Here is a 16,132-nt window from a genome sequence, read left to right on the forward strand (position 1 = left end):
GTGTATCTGGAGTGCTCTACGCAGCGCGGCATTCCGGAGAAACTAATAGCCATTATCAGAGCGACATATGATGACACAAAGTTTCACGTGTCCGAGGTATAATCTCATACTATTTTGACGTCTAGATCGGAGTCTGCAGGATTGCATCTTTTCCCCGATATTATTTCTTCTTATTATCGGTGACGCCTTTTATGCTGGGACCATGACTTCTTTCCTCAAAGATCTCGACTACGCTCATGACATCTGTTTGCTCTCTCGCGGGGTCATGGACCTTGTCCAAATGGCTCTGGATTTGAAAAAAGAAGATTGGACCGAAGATAAACACCAACGAAACCAATGTTCTCAGTCTGACGAATCATCGCACCCTCCCTGTCTGCATTAATGGGCAGGGCATTGAAGGCGTCGATCAATTTGTATTATCAGCCCTAAGCACCAGATAATAATTCTCTCTGTGGGTGGATGGATAACAAAACATTCCATGGGCCATTCACATAGGAAGCATGGATTTCGTTTCTTTGTTATGGAATGGACACATACATATAATCTTGAAACATTCGTATTCTGATCTTACATACAGTGTATCCAGTGAGTTTTGGCCAGTCAGCATGCTCATAATGCTTATACATATTCTCCTCTCTTTTAACAAAATAAATTTTGTTTGATTCTAATAGGAATGGTTTGATGTTTCTAGTCGTTCTAGCACTGCCACTTGCTATTGTGGGAAACCTAGTCACAGTTATTGATAACAATATTTACCAATGGTCCAACAAAGCTCCGATTCAGATTAAGGTATCAGAGATATTTAATAAGTAATATAATAATATTAATATTTAATACTTAAATGCATGGGAGTATGCAGCGCCTTTAAAGCTTCTTGGTTATCGCTGCAGATTACAATTATTATTATAGAGCAATGAGTCGGCGAGAATACTGCAAAAAAATGGCTATGACAGACTTCCTTGGGACCAAACTCACGTTGCCTCAGTCAATAGGTCGTGATCAATACTTTCTTCGAAACACCATAGCTTTTGCGTTAGCATACTTAACAGTCAAAATCTTCTTCGATGTCCGTAAATACTCCCGTCGAGGGGAACCAAGGAAGAAATTCGACTTTTGCTAACAGGCATATTGGTTTTCACCGGATGGATATAAGCTTAATCTCTTCTCGCTAATGTGGCGTCCAAGTATCGTTCAACATTTCAGCGAAAATGATGCACAGCTAATTTGTCTGAAGTTTTACTCCCGGCATTGGTATGAAAACTATCCTATCCTTCAAAGAATAGGCAAGTACCGCAAAATTAGATACGCCACAAGATATTTTCTGAAAAGTCTTGAGGTGCCCATACCTTCTTTTGGTTTAGCGGGATAGATGTCTTCTGCGTTGAAAAGCTCAAGGGACAGTGTAATAGTTCTCGCCTAGTAGTCACTACCGCTCTTGTAGTGTTCCAGTTCCTCTTGCGAAAGTTGAAATAATATGATATTGTTGCCACATCAATCCAATTAGATCAGGGCCTTGAAGGGTTTACTTTATTCAAGACTGTAACGGTACACTACAGGATTACAGTACCCTATGGGAGGCAATGTGGTCAGCATTCCGCTCGCCCGAGATTATTACCCTAATTTGACTCAGGTACTCATTCATAGCTGAGTCGACTGATATGCGACGTCAAATCACGATACGAATTCCACTACCACCAGTGAGATTTGAACCGCGGCCTTCCGTTCGTCAGTCTTGCGCCCTAACCACTCAGCTATTTGGAGACTTTAACGTATCCTATCAATAATCAATTCCACAACAACAACAATTCATATGTCGCCAGGTTCAGATACGTTAAATTTTTTGTTACTCAATATTTATATATTGTTAAAACCAATATAGGCTACGTTGGAAGGTTCGCAGAAACCACTTATTATTTTCTCCAATTCTATCATTTGTACCTCGTGATGATGTACTTCAAAGAGAGTCTACACTTTGGAGTTTATAAACCCATTGAAGTCACTATTTCGCGTTATAATTCCGCTCAGTAAGTTGTAAAGAAATTTTGTTTTGAAACTTTAACAGGTCTGTTATATTCATGCTTGGAGTTCCTGTAATTTAACTAATCTTCACCCCCATTTCTTTCACAAACGCCATTCAGAAGTCGTCGTGAAACTGTTTTATCGCACTTACTTTGCATACTAGGACAAGCCTCGTCCTACTAATCTATAAGTGTGCAATTCGGAATTTTCAGTTATGACTTTATCGCCGGACGAGTCCAAAACCTCTCAGTCACAAAAAAGTCGAAAGGACTGATTAGATGATAAATATTAGCTTACATTCAAAGGAACGGAAGAGTGGTGCATACCGAGCAATGCTGCAATCTTAAAGAAATCCTGCACGCACAAAGACCTATCACGAACTTCGTCGAGCGAAGAAGTGACTTCACAGATAGAAAAAGGAAGCTTGGGAGAATCAATAGATCTATTGAACTCGATAAATACAGGGACACCAGGTGCAGAAATTTTACCAATAAATCAGCAGGATGAAACCTTACACACCTCGATAGTCATCCTGTCGGAAACAAAGAGGGAAATCTGATTTCCCCACTATCTCGCTAAGTGGGATATCCCATACGCCCAGAACATCATCGACCCACACCAAAGAAGCTTCGCTACAGGCAAATCAATAACTGATCAAATTTTCTCTCTGCAGCAAGTGATGGAATAACAAATTGTTAAAATATGACCGGCCATCGGTTGCACCATCTCTTCATCAACTTCAAGGCCGCTTAGCATACGTACACGGCTATGAGAGAATTCAGTACCCCGACAAGAGGTTGGACGATTCCGTTGCCTACATAACGACGAAAGTTATGAGCTCTTCCATATTCAGGGTAACATCCCCGCATCCAAGGATGCGATGACGGGTCACCTAATCGGTATGATTAAAGGTGCTCGAGCCCATAAAGTCTATAAGGGCAAAATCTATAGTAGAAAAAGATGACATGATAGACTCTCCCTTGCGATGGCGTTTTTGGCCTGCGTCAGACAGTTTTTAGAGATGTCGAATTTGTGGGCCTCGGCGCAAAAAGGCATGATTGGAGTTCCTTAGACCAAATATCGATTATTGCGACATTGATGGCGATGAGCTCTTAGCGGCATAGGAGGCTACAAGTCCGTGTCGAAAAATTCAATGAGTTTCACCCAATTCATTTTTGTATTATAATCTATTCGTCCATCATCAAAGTATCCAAGTAACGGTGTGGCAGTGAAGGTTCGTCTAACGTCTATCATTCCCTCGTCAATTCTAAAATGTCTGGAGTAAAAATTGTTAAATCACTTATTCCATATGTTTTTGGCGCGGCGAACGTTGGGGTACCAAATAGCTTCTCTAGGATTGCATTTATTACTAGCCATACTAAAGCAAACTTGGGAAGAATCTCACCTACTAAGGTAGCCAGCTTGCTAATTTCATCCCGGTTTGACCTTCAGATGTAGCAACGTTTGTTTTCGCTGGGTTTTTGTTCTGAACCCTCAGATTTCACATTGCTCCATTGACACGCATGCTGATGTGTATTGTGGTGTTTGCTCCTCAGCTGAAATTGAATACTATCCCATCGAACTTTTTATTCTCAAGTAGAAAACCATCTGCTGTCTCTTTCCCATTTTGGATAGGGTAGTTACGGTAAGATACTAGAATCTAGTAAGACTGGAATATGCAATGCATACTCCTTCACCAGATTAATCAAATTCTTTTCCTGCAGAATAGGTTTAACTCGTTGTGGCAGTTGTTGGAGAGAATCTTTTGTTGTCTTTTTACCACTTGGTCGTTAGTAATGTTTCAGAACAATTCTCCAATCAAAGAGTGAGAGAGACAACCGACAACACTTAAGTAGTGCTGCCTGGACGCCCCTTTTTCAAGGATACATTACTGTGAGATGACCCTTTAAAGATTTCGCATGGAAGACTCTTTCTTTCATTACAAGAGGCAACTTTGGGTTATCTATGGTAGGCGGCATATGTGCTTACAACAGCTAAGCTACCCCAAGTCTTGGTTGCCTTCTTTTGGTAAAGTTTGAGAACGTGTTTTCACAGCTTATTTTTCGAAGCCTGTGATTTCCAAACATCCAAGGAGGCGCAGTTTATTGTTAGGTATGCGCAGTTATGGTACTGGTTAATGAAAGTGATATAAATACGTACAGAGAAGAAGAGTCCGATTTAGTTGTGGGACTGGTGTTCGTTTGTACTGTGTTGGTACAATATATATCTTAACATTTTAATGGGAACTATTCCTACAGTAAGCACTAGGTTATTTTTATTTCAGCGATGGTTCAACAAACTTTTAAAGAAGTCTGGTCAAATTAGGTATCCACACAAAAGGGGTTTTCTGTAGAACAAAATACGACTGAATGTTGAGATAGTAGATATTGTGCAGCATATGCCCTAACTTCTGGTTGAATAGTAAACTACCTAATTTCCGTGTCCTCATCAGACTGAACAATTGCCCAGACGATGGTACCTATTACGAAGAAAAAAACAAGTTTACAAAAAAACTCTTTCTTTTTGTGAAATTACGTTCCTTGACCTTTTTTTAACGATTTACCACAGATGCTCAATTGGATTCAAGTGAGAGGTTTGTGCAGGCTATAGAAAAGCGTTAACATATTTGTGGTCTAGCCAACTCCTCGCATTCGAATTGAAAGTTTCGCATTTTGTTTTGCTCTCTCGCGAATCATTATCTTGCCTAACAGTTTTCTACGATGTTAATCACTTTCGAGTTAGTCGAATAGCAACCGGTTTTGCATGCTAAGACACATAACAGCATAACGTAAGGAAAATTTTGTTTGAGAATTGAGATATTCCTAAGTCCGCCATCCATTAACGGCGGACCGGACCAGTTGCAAAGCAACATGCTTTCACGGTTGTGGTCCACGGAACCCTCATCGTTGGGCAAGCAACCAAGTTGCAAAATTTATGACTTGCGGTTTCGTCCAAGCGCAACTCATCAGACGCTGCCTCACCTCTGCCCTGGGAGCAGCGTGACCGAAGGGTTACAAGGCGCTGTTTGCTCCCTTTTATTAATTGAAAAACACGTCATTTATAAGAATTATAACGAACACAGATCCACAAAGCCTCGGCCCTGGATGAAACCGCAAGTCATAAATTTTGCAACTTGGGTGCTTGCTCAAGGATGAGGGTTCCGCGGACCACAACACAAAGGGGAGAATGTGGTGATTCTTCCTAAGTCCGACTTTTTTCGTTCGAATAAAAGAGGGGAAGGAATAATAATGAAATAAACTAAAAGATTAATAGCGAGGCCCCCCAGAATTTCCACCCCAGAGTCGGATTATTTCTCTTTGATCCTGAGTGCCGCTATCATTATATTTCGATGACATACAAGTAAATTGACCACCCTTGTAAATAGTCTCAGTGTCTTTATTAACCTCACATTATTGGTCTCTAAGAACCTAAACCAATAAAAAAGTTAAACCCCCAATGGTGGTTTAGATAATCAAGGCAGGAATCAACTCAGAAGGAAGAGCATAGGTTTTTCTAGTTTTTATACGGTCAAGGGCAAATATGCACACGTACACAATAGCCGCCCTCAAACTCAAACATCAAGTTCAACTAACTCTTCAATGGACATGAATTCCATGCATATTTAGTTTAACAAAACCAAATGCATCGAACCTTAATTCCGAATGAATGAAAATCGTTTACAGCGCTACACTAAACGCATTTTAATTCGGGTGTTAGTTTTGCATAGAGGAACAAGTGATAGTATTAGATATTTGCTGATAATACTTGAAATCGATTTAATAACAATAATAATAATTAGTGGCGATCGTAACCTTGAAATTCATGTCGTTATGTAACGATATTCGAAAACAGTCCTAATAAGACAAGCCCAAATTAAGTTATGAATTCCAAATATAGTTCCCGAGAATGTCGATTGAATAGTAATGATGGAAGCGACTTTAGTTCTCTTTGAGGATCATATAAAAGTGGCCGTTCTTTCCTCCATACAACATACACAGTCTTCTTTCCATCGGGAACAGTTGTGATCTCGTCTCGACTTCATTTTCATTCGAAAAGTTTTTGAAGAATCAAACAGTGAAACCATGTTCAAATACGTTGTGAGTGTGCACGGGTTACTGGGATTGTTGAATCACTTCTAATTATGTTCTAATTCAAATCAAGGTTGTTGTTTTGTTCGCCCTTTTGGCTGTAAGCTTGGCAGCTCCGGCACCGGCTCCAGCTCCTAAACCTCAGTTCCTCGCCGCAGCACCTTACGCATACCCTGGATACGCCGCCTACACTGCACCGTATGTGGTCAGCCCATACTCCCTAGGATATAGTGGACTAGGTAAGTCTACTTGTAATCATACTAGTACCCTAGTAATCTTGTTATCCTTTCAGCATATGGATATGCCTATCCATACACATTCTTTTAGAGGTAGAATTTGTCTAGTTACTCAGTAGTTCTAGTTACCATTAGCCGATTGCAACTGACTTCCATTATACGAGTACGAGTACTGTTAAAACATACAAAACAATGTAAAGTGTTCAATTTGTTCTTTGATAAATTATTAATAAAAGCGTTTTACCACTTAAACCATTTGGAGTTCTTTTGCACGCAAACCGGATTTCATGAAGAAGGAAAATTACCCTCACAGGAAACAAATTAAAATTAAATATCTCAAGCTACGAGTCCCTTATTAAGGAGATTGCTTACAGTAATTCGCACTTAGTCGTAATAGGACAAGCGCAAGGTTCAGTTCTAACGATATTGATAGTCTCCAGAATGCTCGCATTTTTCAACTTGTTCAAAAATTCCAGTGATATTGATTGAACATTCTGGTTTTCAAAAAGTAAGATGATGACACCCTGATTAAGACTCATCTCTTACCTACGGGACTTCACTATTACACTTTGATAAGTCTTGTGGCTGTAGATGCGAATCGGGTGTTGGAATAATGCTGATAGAATCGAGTCCTCAATGACCGATGATTTCAACTGCAAAATTTCGGTCCCAACCAAGAGAAGAATGTTTATGAGCAACTACATGCAGTCCAGGAGAACCTCTTTAAAGATGTTACAGGGGATTTGAATATAGAGAGGTACTATGAAAAGTGTTTACTCAAGCTTATCGTCATCACCGTAGCAAAAAAAGTAGGGAGACGCGACCTTGCTAACTGTAAGAATGGGATCCGCGACTACTTAACCCAAAAGATGAGGCATTGAAATGTGCTGAACAATGCAAAGGATTGCGGTTTCATTTCATCTGGGTACCTAACTTACTCGCCGACTGGCCGTCGGTAAACTTCCAATCTCATCGATTTCGCAATAATGAAAAATATTTGCCTTGAAACTGTTTCAGCTGATCCAACATGTACAATCATATATATGTTAGCTCTCGTTTCGCGACTGTCCAAAACGAAATCAAGGAGTAGAGAATCGTTACAAGTCCTCAACACGTATCCTATGAATGATGCGTAAAAACGCAATTTGATAAAACGAGTGCCAACATTCCTCAAAAATAAAACTTAGCAGAGTATATAAAGCAACTTCTACTATTTTTCGTAAGGTAAGAGAAGAGAAGAATCTGGAAACACCGAAGCATCATTCACCTCCTTAGTGATAATAAAGAAGGTACTGCACTTCAACTCACTTGGAAAAAGAATTTTCATTCAATTCAGTGAAAACCCAACTTCAACTGTCGAAACGTTCACCCTCGCCTGGTAAAACGAATCTCTGCTTCTGAGCTAAAAATATTGCTCCCATCACCAGAGAACTCGCTCTTAAAAAAGCAAGTGCGATGACCAAATTGCAAGCAAAGAATTTTCTGTCAATGCAATTAAGCACCTAACTAAGGTCTTCAGCGTGAATTGACAAACATGTGGAGAACGTCAGTTATAGTTACGGTTACAAAATAGAGAAAATATTCGATGCAAGTAGCATCATACCGCCCTATTAAAAGTGTTCGAAAAGCTATTGGCATCCTTATAAATCGCAATATAATTCACAATAGGCGATAAGCCAAGCAGGTTATGGTTAAAAGAGGTATTGTAAAAGATTAGAAAATTTCTATTAGAACACCGGTATATTATCTTGAAGTTCTATATAAAAGGTCGTTTGTTTCGATCAAATTACAAAAGCGTCACATCCGAAAATCATCCTATCAAAGCAGGTGTCCCCCAAAGAAACGTACTAGGACCATTATTGCATTTGATATTTGACATGATTAATCTATTCTTCATATCGTACCTTAGAATGCCGCTCAAACTAATCTTTTTTTCGTAATATGAGTTCTGAAAAAACAGAAGATGCAATAATAAACAAAGTTGTTAAAAAATATCTGGACTGATGGACCAAAACCACCCAATCAAGCTCCACTAGTTTCTAAATCTATTTCTTGCTCGGAGTAGAAATTAGCATTATTTGAATAAGATTTACTTTCCCACAGCAACCGAGCATTACCACATTATCCGTCGATCCTAACTTTGCAACCTTATCTGGAGTTTCAGTTGGCCCTTTTCGCGATTGTCTGTTTACACATCGATCACAGTTTGCACTCAAATTATATCACCTATTTGCATGTAAATCGACCAATGCGAGGGGCTTCTTTCACGTCGTAATTTTTAGAATTGAATGGCTGGAACCAATGCTGTTCTATCCAAATTTTTAGAGTATCTTATCTATGAGTTTGCTCTAGATGTTTTCTCAATCAGGAAGTAAAATTTTAAAATATCTTGAATTTCTTCATTCGGAATCTCAATTTTAAAACCCAAATAACTTTTAATGCCTTGAATGGCCCAACTGCAACGGCTTGGTCGGAGAAAATCGTCGGGTGCCGGTCAGAAGATTCGCTTTCCTTTTATTAGTTTGAGTGACCGAAGAGATTCACCATGGAAAATTTCTTTTCAATGGCGGCGTGGCTTATTAAGGAAGGGCATTGCTAGGCAATGACAGCAGGCGGGTGAAGAATAGAGTGCACAGGGTTTACCGGAACTATGCCATCCCAATGAGACACTCCTAGTTGGAATTCTGGACACACTAAAGTAGAAACTTTTTATTGTATGCAGTCGGTTCTGACGGTATGGCGAAAGTCCTGAATGCAACGTAAGCGAGGAACGAGGAAAGTGGCACCCACCATGCTGCTATGCTGAGCATGAATTTTGCAGAAGTTACGGAAAGGTAGGTTCGACGAGCCATAAATTGGTCGAAAAACTGGAGATGCCGTGATCTGGCTCGGATGCCCTGTAAAAAAGATCGCCAGTCTACATGATCGGTTGGCACATAGCATAAACCAGACCATTAGTCAGAGGGATTTCCACCCTTCCTGACTGCAGGAATTATCTACCTTGTCCCTAAAAAACGCACGGTACAGGATACCGTAGATACAATACCGATTACTTGCTTACCTATTCTCTATAAATTCATAGCGTCCACAATTAGTGGAAGGGTTAATGCGCTCCTCGAGACCAACAACATTCGGGTCGAGGAGAAAAGCGAAGAGCAATTCGTTATCGAACACGCAACTAGATGCCAAAGGAATCTCTTTAGTTGCCACACCTGGCTAATCGATGTCCTACGCCTGTATCACATTGATCCCAAACCAATAATATTTTTGGCAACATTCATGGAAAGATGACATAACACCTTGTCATTCATCTAAGGCTATCAACGACTTAGAGCCGGGGAGGCATCTTCCATTGAGACAACTTTGGTTTTGTATGGTACTGAACCCCCTCTCATCGCTACTGAACGAAATCAGTAGGTGACATCAACTTGTGGCAGACTTCTACAAGTACCTAAAAATTCTGCAAGGAACCCATGTTCGAGTTGATGATTTGAAGGATACCCTTCTGTCCGAATTCTTGCGACATGTGAAGCTGGTGAAATCAAATATCTCATTCACTAGCATATGCATTCGGAATATTGCCGTGCGCGAAAACGACTCTGGAAAACGTCCAGCGATGGATCCAGATTACTATGACCAAATTCCAAGTGCATCACTCAAATTCTACCGTGCGGCGGATGAACCGCTCCCCTGACATCGGAGACAGGGGCGTGTTTGACGGTGCGACACGACATCGCCGTCAACTTGATTTGCTACGCGCTTTTTTTTATAGCAAGTGAATCCCTTGCATGCGGTTGTTTGTAAGGCAGAATGCGGGCTGACTTTGAGTGGGATGAAATCAGATAAGTAGTGTTTCGATAAAGGGAAGTCGAAGGTAATGCACGACAAACACAGCAACCATTGGCGACCTGTATCTGTCGAAAAGATAACTGTATGCTGGAGAGTTCTTTGCTAAGACGGAGGGATTTATGTATGCCATTCAGAACGTCGTGCTTGCCACCCTGGTTTATACAAACCTGATAAGGAAAGAGCAGGTTTAGGACGACTAGTGCAATTTGCAATTTGTGGTTTAGCGTTAGAGGATCATGTGATTTTTGGAACCTTTTTCCTTATTTTTGGCGGCGTACGAGATAAAATACTCATTATAAGAAATGAGTATTGATATGGTAGCTAAATATCTTTACCCGTAAGTCTGTCCGTACCTGAGGCATGCATAACATTTTTGCAGCAAGAAAGTTCGAAATCTGCGAGTTGCTAGCCTACGAATCAGTATCTAACCTTTTGATCACTTTTGCGACAAGTATTGAATACTTTGAGTGAGTTCTTACTCTCTCTACCTCAGTGGGGTAAAGATGCGTTAACAGTGGACACTATTAATAAGGTCTCATCTACTCTTTGAGTCGCCTGGGCATGATACGGCTTTTCAGACTGTAGTGACTTATATATGTTTCTTTTTTAAAAAGATTTTTTTTTTTGATATAATAGGTGAATAGATTTAAGCACGAAGAATGAGACTTTCGCAACGGAACGTCCTTAGACTACCAACTAAACATCACCCCGTCATCAGAAAATTGAACCGTTTGATACATAACTTTCCGCTCTTCCGTAAGTGGTTTCACCTATATATAAGTCAGTACAGCCCATTGCGCCTGTTTAACAGCATGTCCGGTAAAAGCTACCGCAACATCATTTTCATAATTGACCAAACGCGACTGAGTGATCTGAATGTCAAGTTGGGCCTGACAACGCCTTGCTTAGGCATTTGATGGCTTGTAGATTTTTACAACTTTCACCATTTAGACATCGGCGGCACAACATTTGAGCCTGCCATAAAATCAATTGAGTTCCGACTAACTGACAACGGATATCTCATCAGATCGACCATATCGTAATGTGCATAACATCGCTTGCATTGCTTGTGTGTCCTTATTGTATCTACTCTGAGAGGAACAGAGTATTAATTACAAAAATTTGATGTGGGCCGTCTTCGTGATCCTGCTACTGCAGAGGAGTCAAACGACTCGGACGAGAATATTGTTGGGCATTGGATCATCATGAGAGGCGCAGATGCAGTTGCTGGCCACATTTCGAAACAAAGTCACCAAGCTAGATTAACTGAGGCAACATGAAGGCGGATTGGCGAACGTAAGAAGTTGCGAAAAATATTGAAGACCGCAAGCGCCACGCACTGAACCTCTGGTACCGTTAAGGAATATGAGAACTGCAGCGTTGTGTACTTCATGGCGTGCCACCGTGCTAATGAGGAAAATTGCTGCAAACAACAATAATTTCGCTACCGTATACCGCATCGCGGAAGAACTTTTAATTGGTCTTGTGAACGAAATGGCTTGGCACAGTGACACGCGGATATGGTCTCCTTCTCCAACATCTCCGCTATTATCGCCCTCAAGTGAGGTGAAGCTTTCGACGGTCTCTCGGCGAAACTGTTCCTTTCAGCTCCTGCAGTTTTTTGCTACCTCTATTTATCTATGAATTCGGGGAATCCGAGATCTTTCCCAGGGAGTGTAAGAAGGGTACTTCTTTTTCTGTAGCCTTTGCCCCGTTTAAAAGCAGGGTCGATATCCTCACTTCGGATGTGATCATACAGTTGTAGAACCCCACTTCATCCCGGTTGCACTAATGCATGAAGCGATTTAATAACGCGGGATATTTAATTTGCTCAGTTCTGAGCAGGCCATTACCACTGACAGTGATAGTGCCTGTTTCAAGGGGACCGGTCGTCAAAAGTTGTTTTAATCATATTCAATCTGCAACCGTGTCGTCAGAGGCGATCATGCGCTTTTTAAACAAATTTGCTCGATCAGCGATCAGCTTTGCTATGAGACGCTGAGAAAACATCATCTGCACAAAGCAACGTATAGGGCGCTAGTTGTTGACAATGCCCACGCCAAGAACAAAGGGGAGTTGAGAGAGGGCGCTTCCATGATATATCCGCCCTATCTTGAACTTTACTTTTCGGATCGTGGTAGAGCAATTTACTCCAGCGCACCAGTTCTTCAGGTGTTGCCCCAGAGCTAACCAGGTTAGTTAGTGTGGCATACGGTCAAACGCATTGTCTAGATCCAGAAGTCCAATACAAAGAGGGCGATGCTTTTCACGGTGTAAGGTGACGATTGGAGGGGTATTTGTGTGTTCTTACTACTACTTCTACAAGAAAATTAATTCTGGGGACCGGCAAATAGCCGGAAAAACGAATCATCGGAATTCCAACTCCAAAGCTTGATCGACAAAAAGTAGGCTGATTTCCGTTTTAGATCCTACTGCATCAATAACATTTACATTCCTTGGATTTATATCTGAACTAATCAGAAGGTGAAGTAATAGTGGAAGCTCGCACGTTTAGAAACGGCGAGGCCTAGGCCTGGGAACTGCGTGGCCCAGAACAGTCGAGAAAGAATGCAAGCTTCTCTGGAAGTCCTGGAGAAAGTTCAAACACATTTCAGGTAACCGATGAGCATAGTGGGTAGGAGCGGTTGGCGGACTGTGAGAGCAAATGGCAATCATATGCGTACATAAGGGCATGTTCTTAAGTCCAACATAAATTGATACCATTGACTCCAAGCGTGGTCACTCACACTTCCAGACAGATTTATGGACAGACAGACTGTAAACCGTTTGCTCTGTTTCGCGCCAAGCATATTTGAATATCCACTATTTTTTCTTCTTTTGAAACCGTTGATAATTTCTCCTATCTAGGGTCGAAAATCACAACCGATAACAGCTACGAAGATGAAATCCGCGCACGGTTGTTGTCAGCCAACAGAGCGTATTTCAACTTACAAAAACTGTTCCGCTCGAAACCGCTCATCATAGGGTCGAAGCTCTTACTGTACAAGACAATGATCTTGCCAGTCCTCATGTATTTCTCGGAAACTTGGGTTCTTAGCAAGAAAAATTGCCAACTCTTGGCCACGTTCCTCCGAAGAATTTTTGGCCCCCTACATGAGGATGGACGATTCCGTAGCTTACATAACAACGAAATCTAAGAGCGATACCATGACCGTCAGGTTGTGGATAAAATTCGGCTCAAAAGGTTACGGTGGGCGGGTCACTTAATCCGTATGGATGAGGATGATCCAGTCCGGAAAGTCTATAAGGGCAATATCTAGGGTAGAAAAAGAAGACGAAGCAGACCATTTCTGAGATGGAACGATGGCGTAGGTCAGGACGCCAGACAGCTTTTAGGCATATCGAATTGGTGGACATCGGCGCAAAACCGAGATGTCTGGAGTTCCTTATTAAGGCAGGCCTAGACTGGATACTGGTTGTTGCGCCGTTGATGATGATGATGGGAAGAAAAAAATTTATGCTGGGTTGATTTGGAGACCACAAAGAGAGCCCCGCTATGGCTGGCACAACGGTAAAAGTTTGTACTGAGTGCAGGCCCAACCGTTTGCTTGTTTCCAATCTCCTTTCTTTAATGACTCTAATTACGACTGGTAATTCAGATCTTTGAAGTTTTCATATTAGATGAAACCCGCCATATAACTTGACTGCTCTACCATTCCAAAATGATGGATAGGCCAAACTTTTTCCGCTTTTCCGATAATGCACGCCGCTTCGAACTTGAAGACTGAGTTCTTTCTCACATGTAAACTCCATTAAATTATCGAATTATTCACTGATGCTCAAACTAAAGCTTTCAGCAATGTTTTATAAAAAAAGAGACTTGAATATATTTAATTCTCCATATATTTGTTACAAGTAACACCAAAATACATATTTTTATAATGATATACACCTAATACTTGATCATTTTCTCATCGCTTTTTCCAACTAAAAATATGGAATATATCTCTAACTTTTCCAATATCTTCTATAAAATTACTGCTACTTCTTAAGCTATGGGTTCAAAATTTTGCCGAGAGTTCATCTGATAATAACACAATGCCAAAATATAAAGCTGTTTCTTTCATATTGAATTTTCCGACTGTGTTCCATAGAGATCAACTAAATGTTAGATGTTGGAGTTAAATTTACAAAAATACGGCAACATTGCTTTAAAAATAAATACATATATATCTGAAATGTACAAAATAACAATCTTCCTAGAACGTTAAATGCATGTTCTATTATGATTCTGTGAGCAATAATATGAAGCTTCAAGAAAACGTAATATGCCGGACGAACTTATTCCTGCTAAGTTAGATCGCTGCCCCGGTGGCACATTGACGCAATTGGGAAAATTGGAATTTTACACAGTGGCCCAAAATTGAAAATTATTTCAGTCATTGCCATATTGATCAAAGCATAATGAAGTCACTGGTTTCGTACGATGGTGGTACTTAGTCATCCCAATTTATTTTTAACCAGTACCTGAATGGAGTAACCATTTTCGTATCCAGTGACGGCAATACTCATGTTTAATATATTTTGGGGTTACGTCAATGTTCCACCATGACAGTGTTATAATGGTTAGTGAATCTGAGGACGAATTGACTTGATTAAAAAATGAATGGAATAATCATATACGCTAGACTCATTAGCATGTGAATGTAAGCAACTAGGAAAGCAATCATTTAGTGTGTTGCTATTGTTTGTTTTTAAACATAAACAAGCGGGAAGCCGGAAGCTGGACGCTTCAGGTATGAACGGTTTTGTGTATTTCTTTTATAAAGACGTTTGGGTGCGCATTTGTCCCATTAGTACGTAGCACGTAATGTATGCATATATTATGTGAGAATATCCACTTTTAGGTGACATTGACATTCAAAGTCTTGTATTTGCAAAGAAGTGACAACTTTGACCTATTATAACTTTGTTAGTAATAGTGCAGTTTCCACTAAACTTGGTGGGGTCATGCTCTATATTATAGTCTACATTGTTGCAAAATTTGCTAGGTTGAACTTAAGGGAGGTTCCGCAGTCAATTACTGAAAATTATAGTTATGTACTATTATTAACTTTCTTTAAGCAGATATCGGTATGAAGGGTATTTCGGAGCCTAGGTACCATATAGTGGCAGTATGCACAATTGTTCACAGTTCCTACCTTTCCACCAAATTTATTGTGAATCACTAGTACGGTCTCCGAAAGAAATGCTTGCGCGGGCAGACAGAGAAACAGTGAAGCGATTTTAATAAGGTATTGTTTTACACAACACCTTAAAAAGCGCTGTATGTTAGAAATCAATTACATGGAAGTACGTCTGCGAGTATTTAACAATGGCAACACACTGATTGCTCCCTACACAATGATGGAGAAAAAACCGGAAATGCGAATTTCCCCAGTTCAGAAAAGTTACAACAAAAATAAATATATGAACATATTACTATTACACTTTAATTCGAAAACAGATCGACGCGCTCTAATCTCATCACGTTGGTATTTTCTTATTAATTATTGCATAACCCTAAGTTGAATATATGTATTGGTTTCAAACATTGACGTGCAAATTAATTAGATGACTGTGATAGTAAACTTGCTTACGCTTGGTTTCATTTGACTGTCGATCTCATCGAAATAGAATGTTATTTGCAGAGTTTGAATTTGAATACCAATCGACTTAGACTTCAATCATATTTTTGGTGCAATATTTTAATTGAGAATGCACTTTGAAACAAAAAGAAGTGTTTACTTAATCGACACGTTCTAATCTAAAATCTAAAACACATTCACAAATAGACTAGATTTACTACTGTGCTAACTTTGCTGCTAACGGAACTGCATTCCAGTCGGAGGCTAATTTCAAAGCAGCGAAATTAACACTTTGCATGTAATCAAACTGATAAATAGTCATATATTCCCAACTACTTTCCTAGTACACCCT

The 16,132-nt window shown here is 40.2% G+C and overlaps 1 protein-coding gene across 1 annotated transcript; it reads left to right on the forward strand.

Annotated features, from left to right (window-relative positions):
- The first annotated feature begins 5,959 nt into the window (after nt 1-5,959).
- On the forward strand, nt 5,960-6,595 carry LOC119649282. The gene is made up of 3 exons (XM_038051373.1): nt 5,960-6,116; nt 6,181-6,346; nt 6,400-6,595. The coding sequence occupies exons 1-3, from the start codon at nt 6,102-6,104 to the stop codon at nt 6,432-6,434; spliced, it is 216 nt and encodes a 71-aa protein (XP_037907301.1). The 5' UTR covers nt 5,960-6,101; the 3' UTR covers nt 6,435-6,595.
- The last annotated feature ends 9,537 nt before the right edge of the window (nt 6,596-16,132 follow it).

Source organism: Hermetia illucens, chromosome 2 (assembly GCF_905115235.1).
Source record: "Hermetia illucens chromosome 2, iHerIll2.2.curated.20191125, whole genome shotgun sequence".
NCBI classification, from domain to species: Eukaryota; Metazoa; Arthropoda; class Insecta; order Diptera; family Stratiomyidae; genus Hermetia; species Hermetia illucens.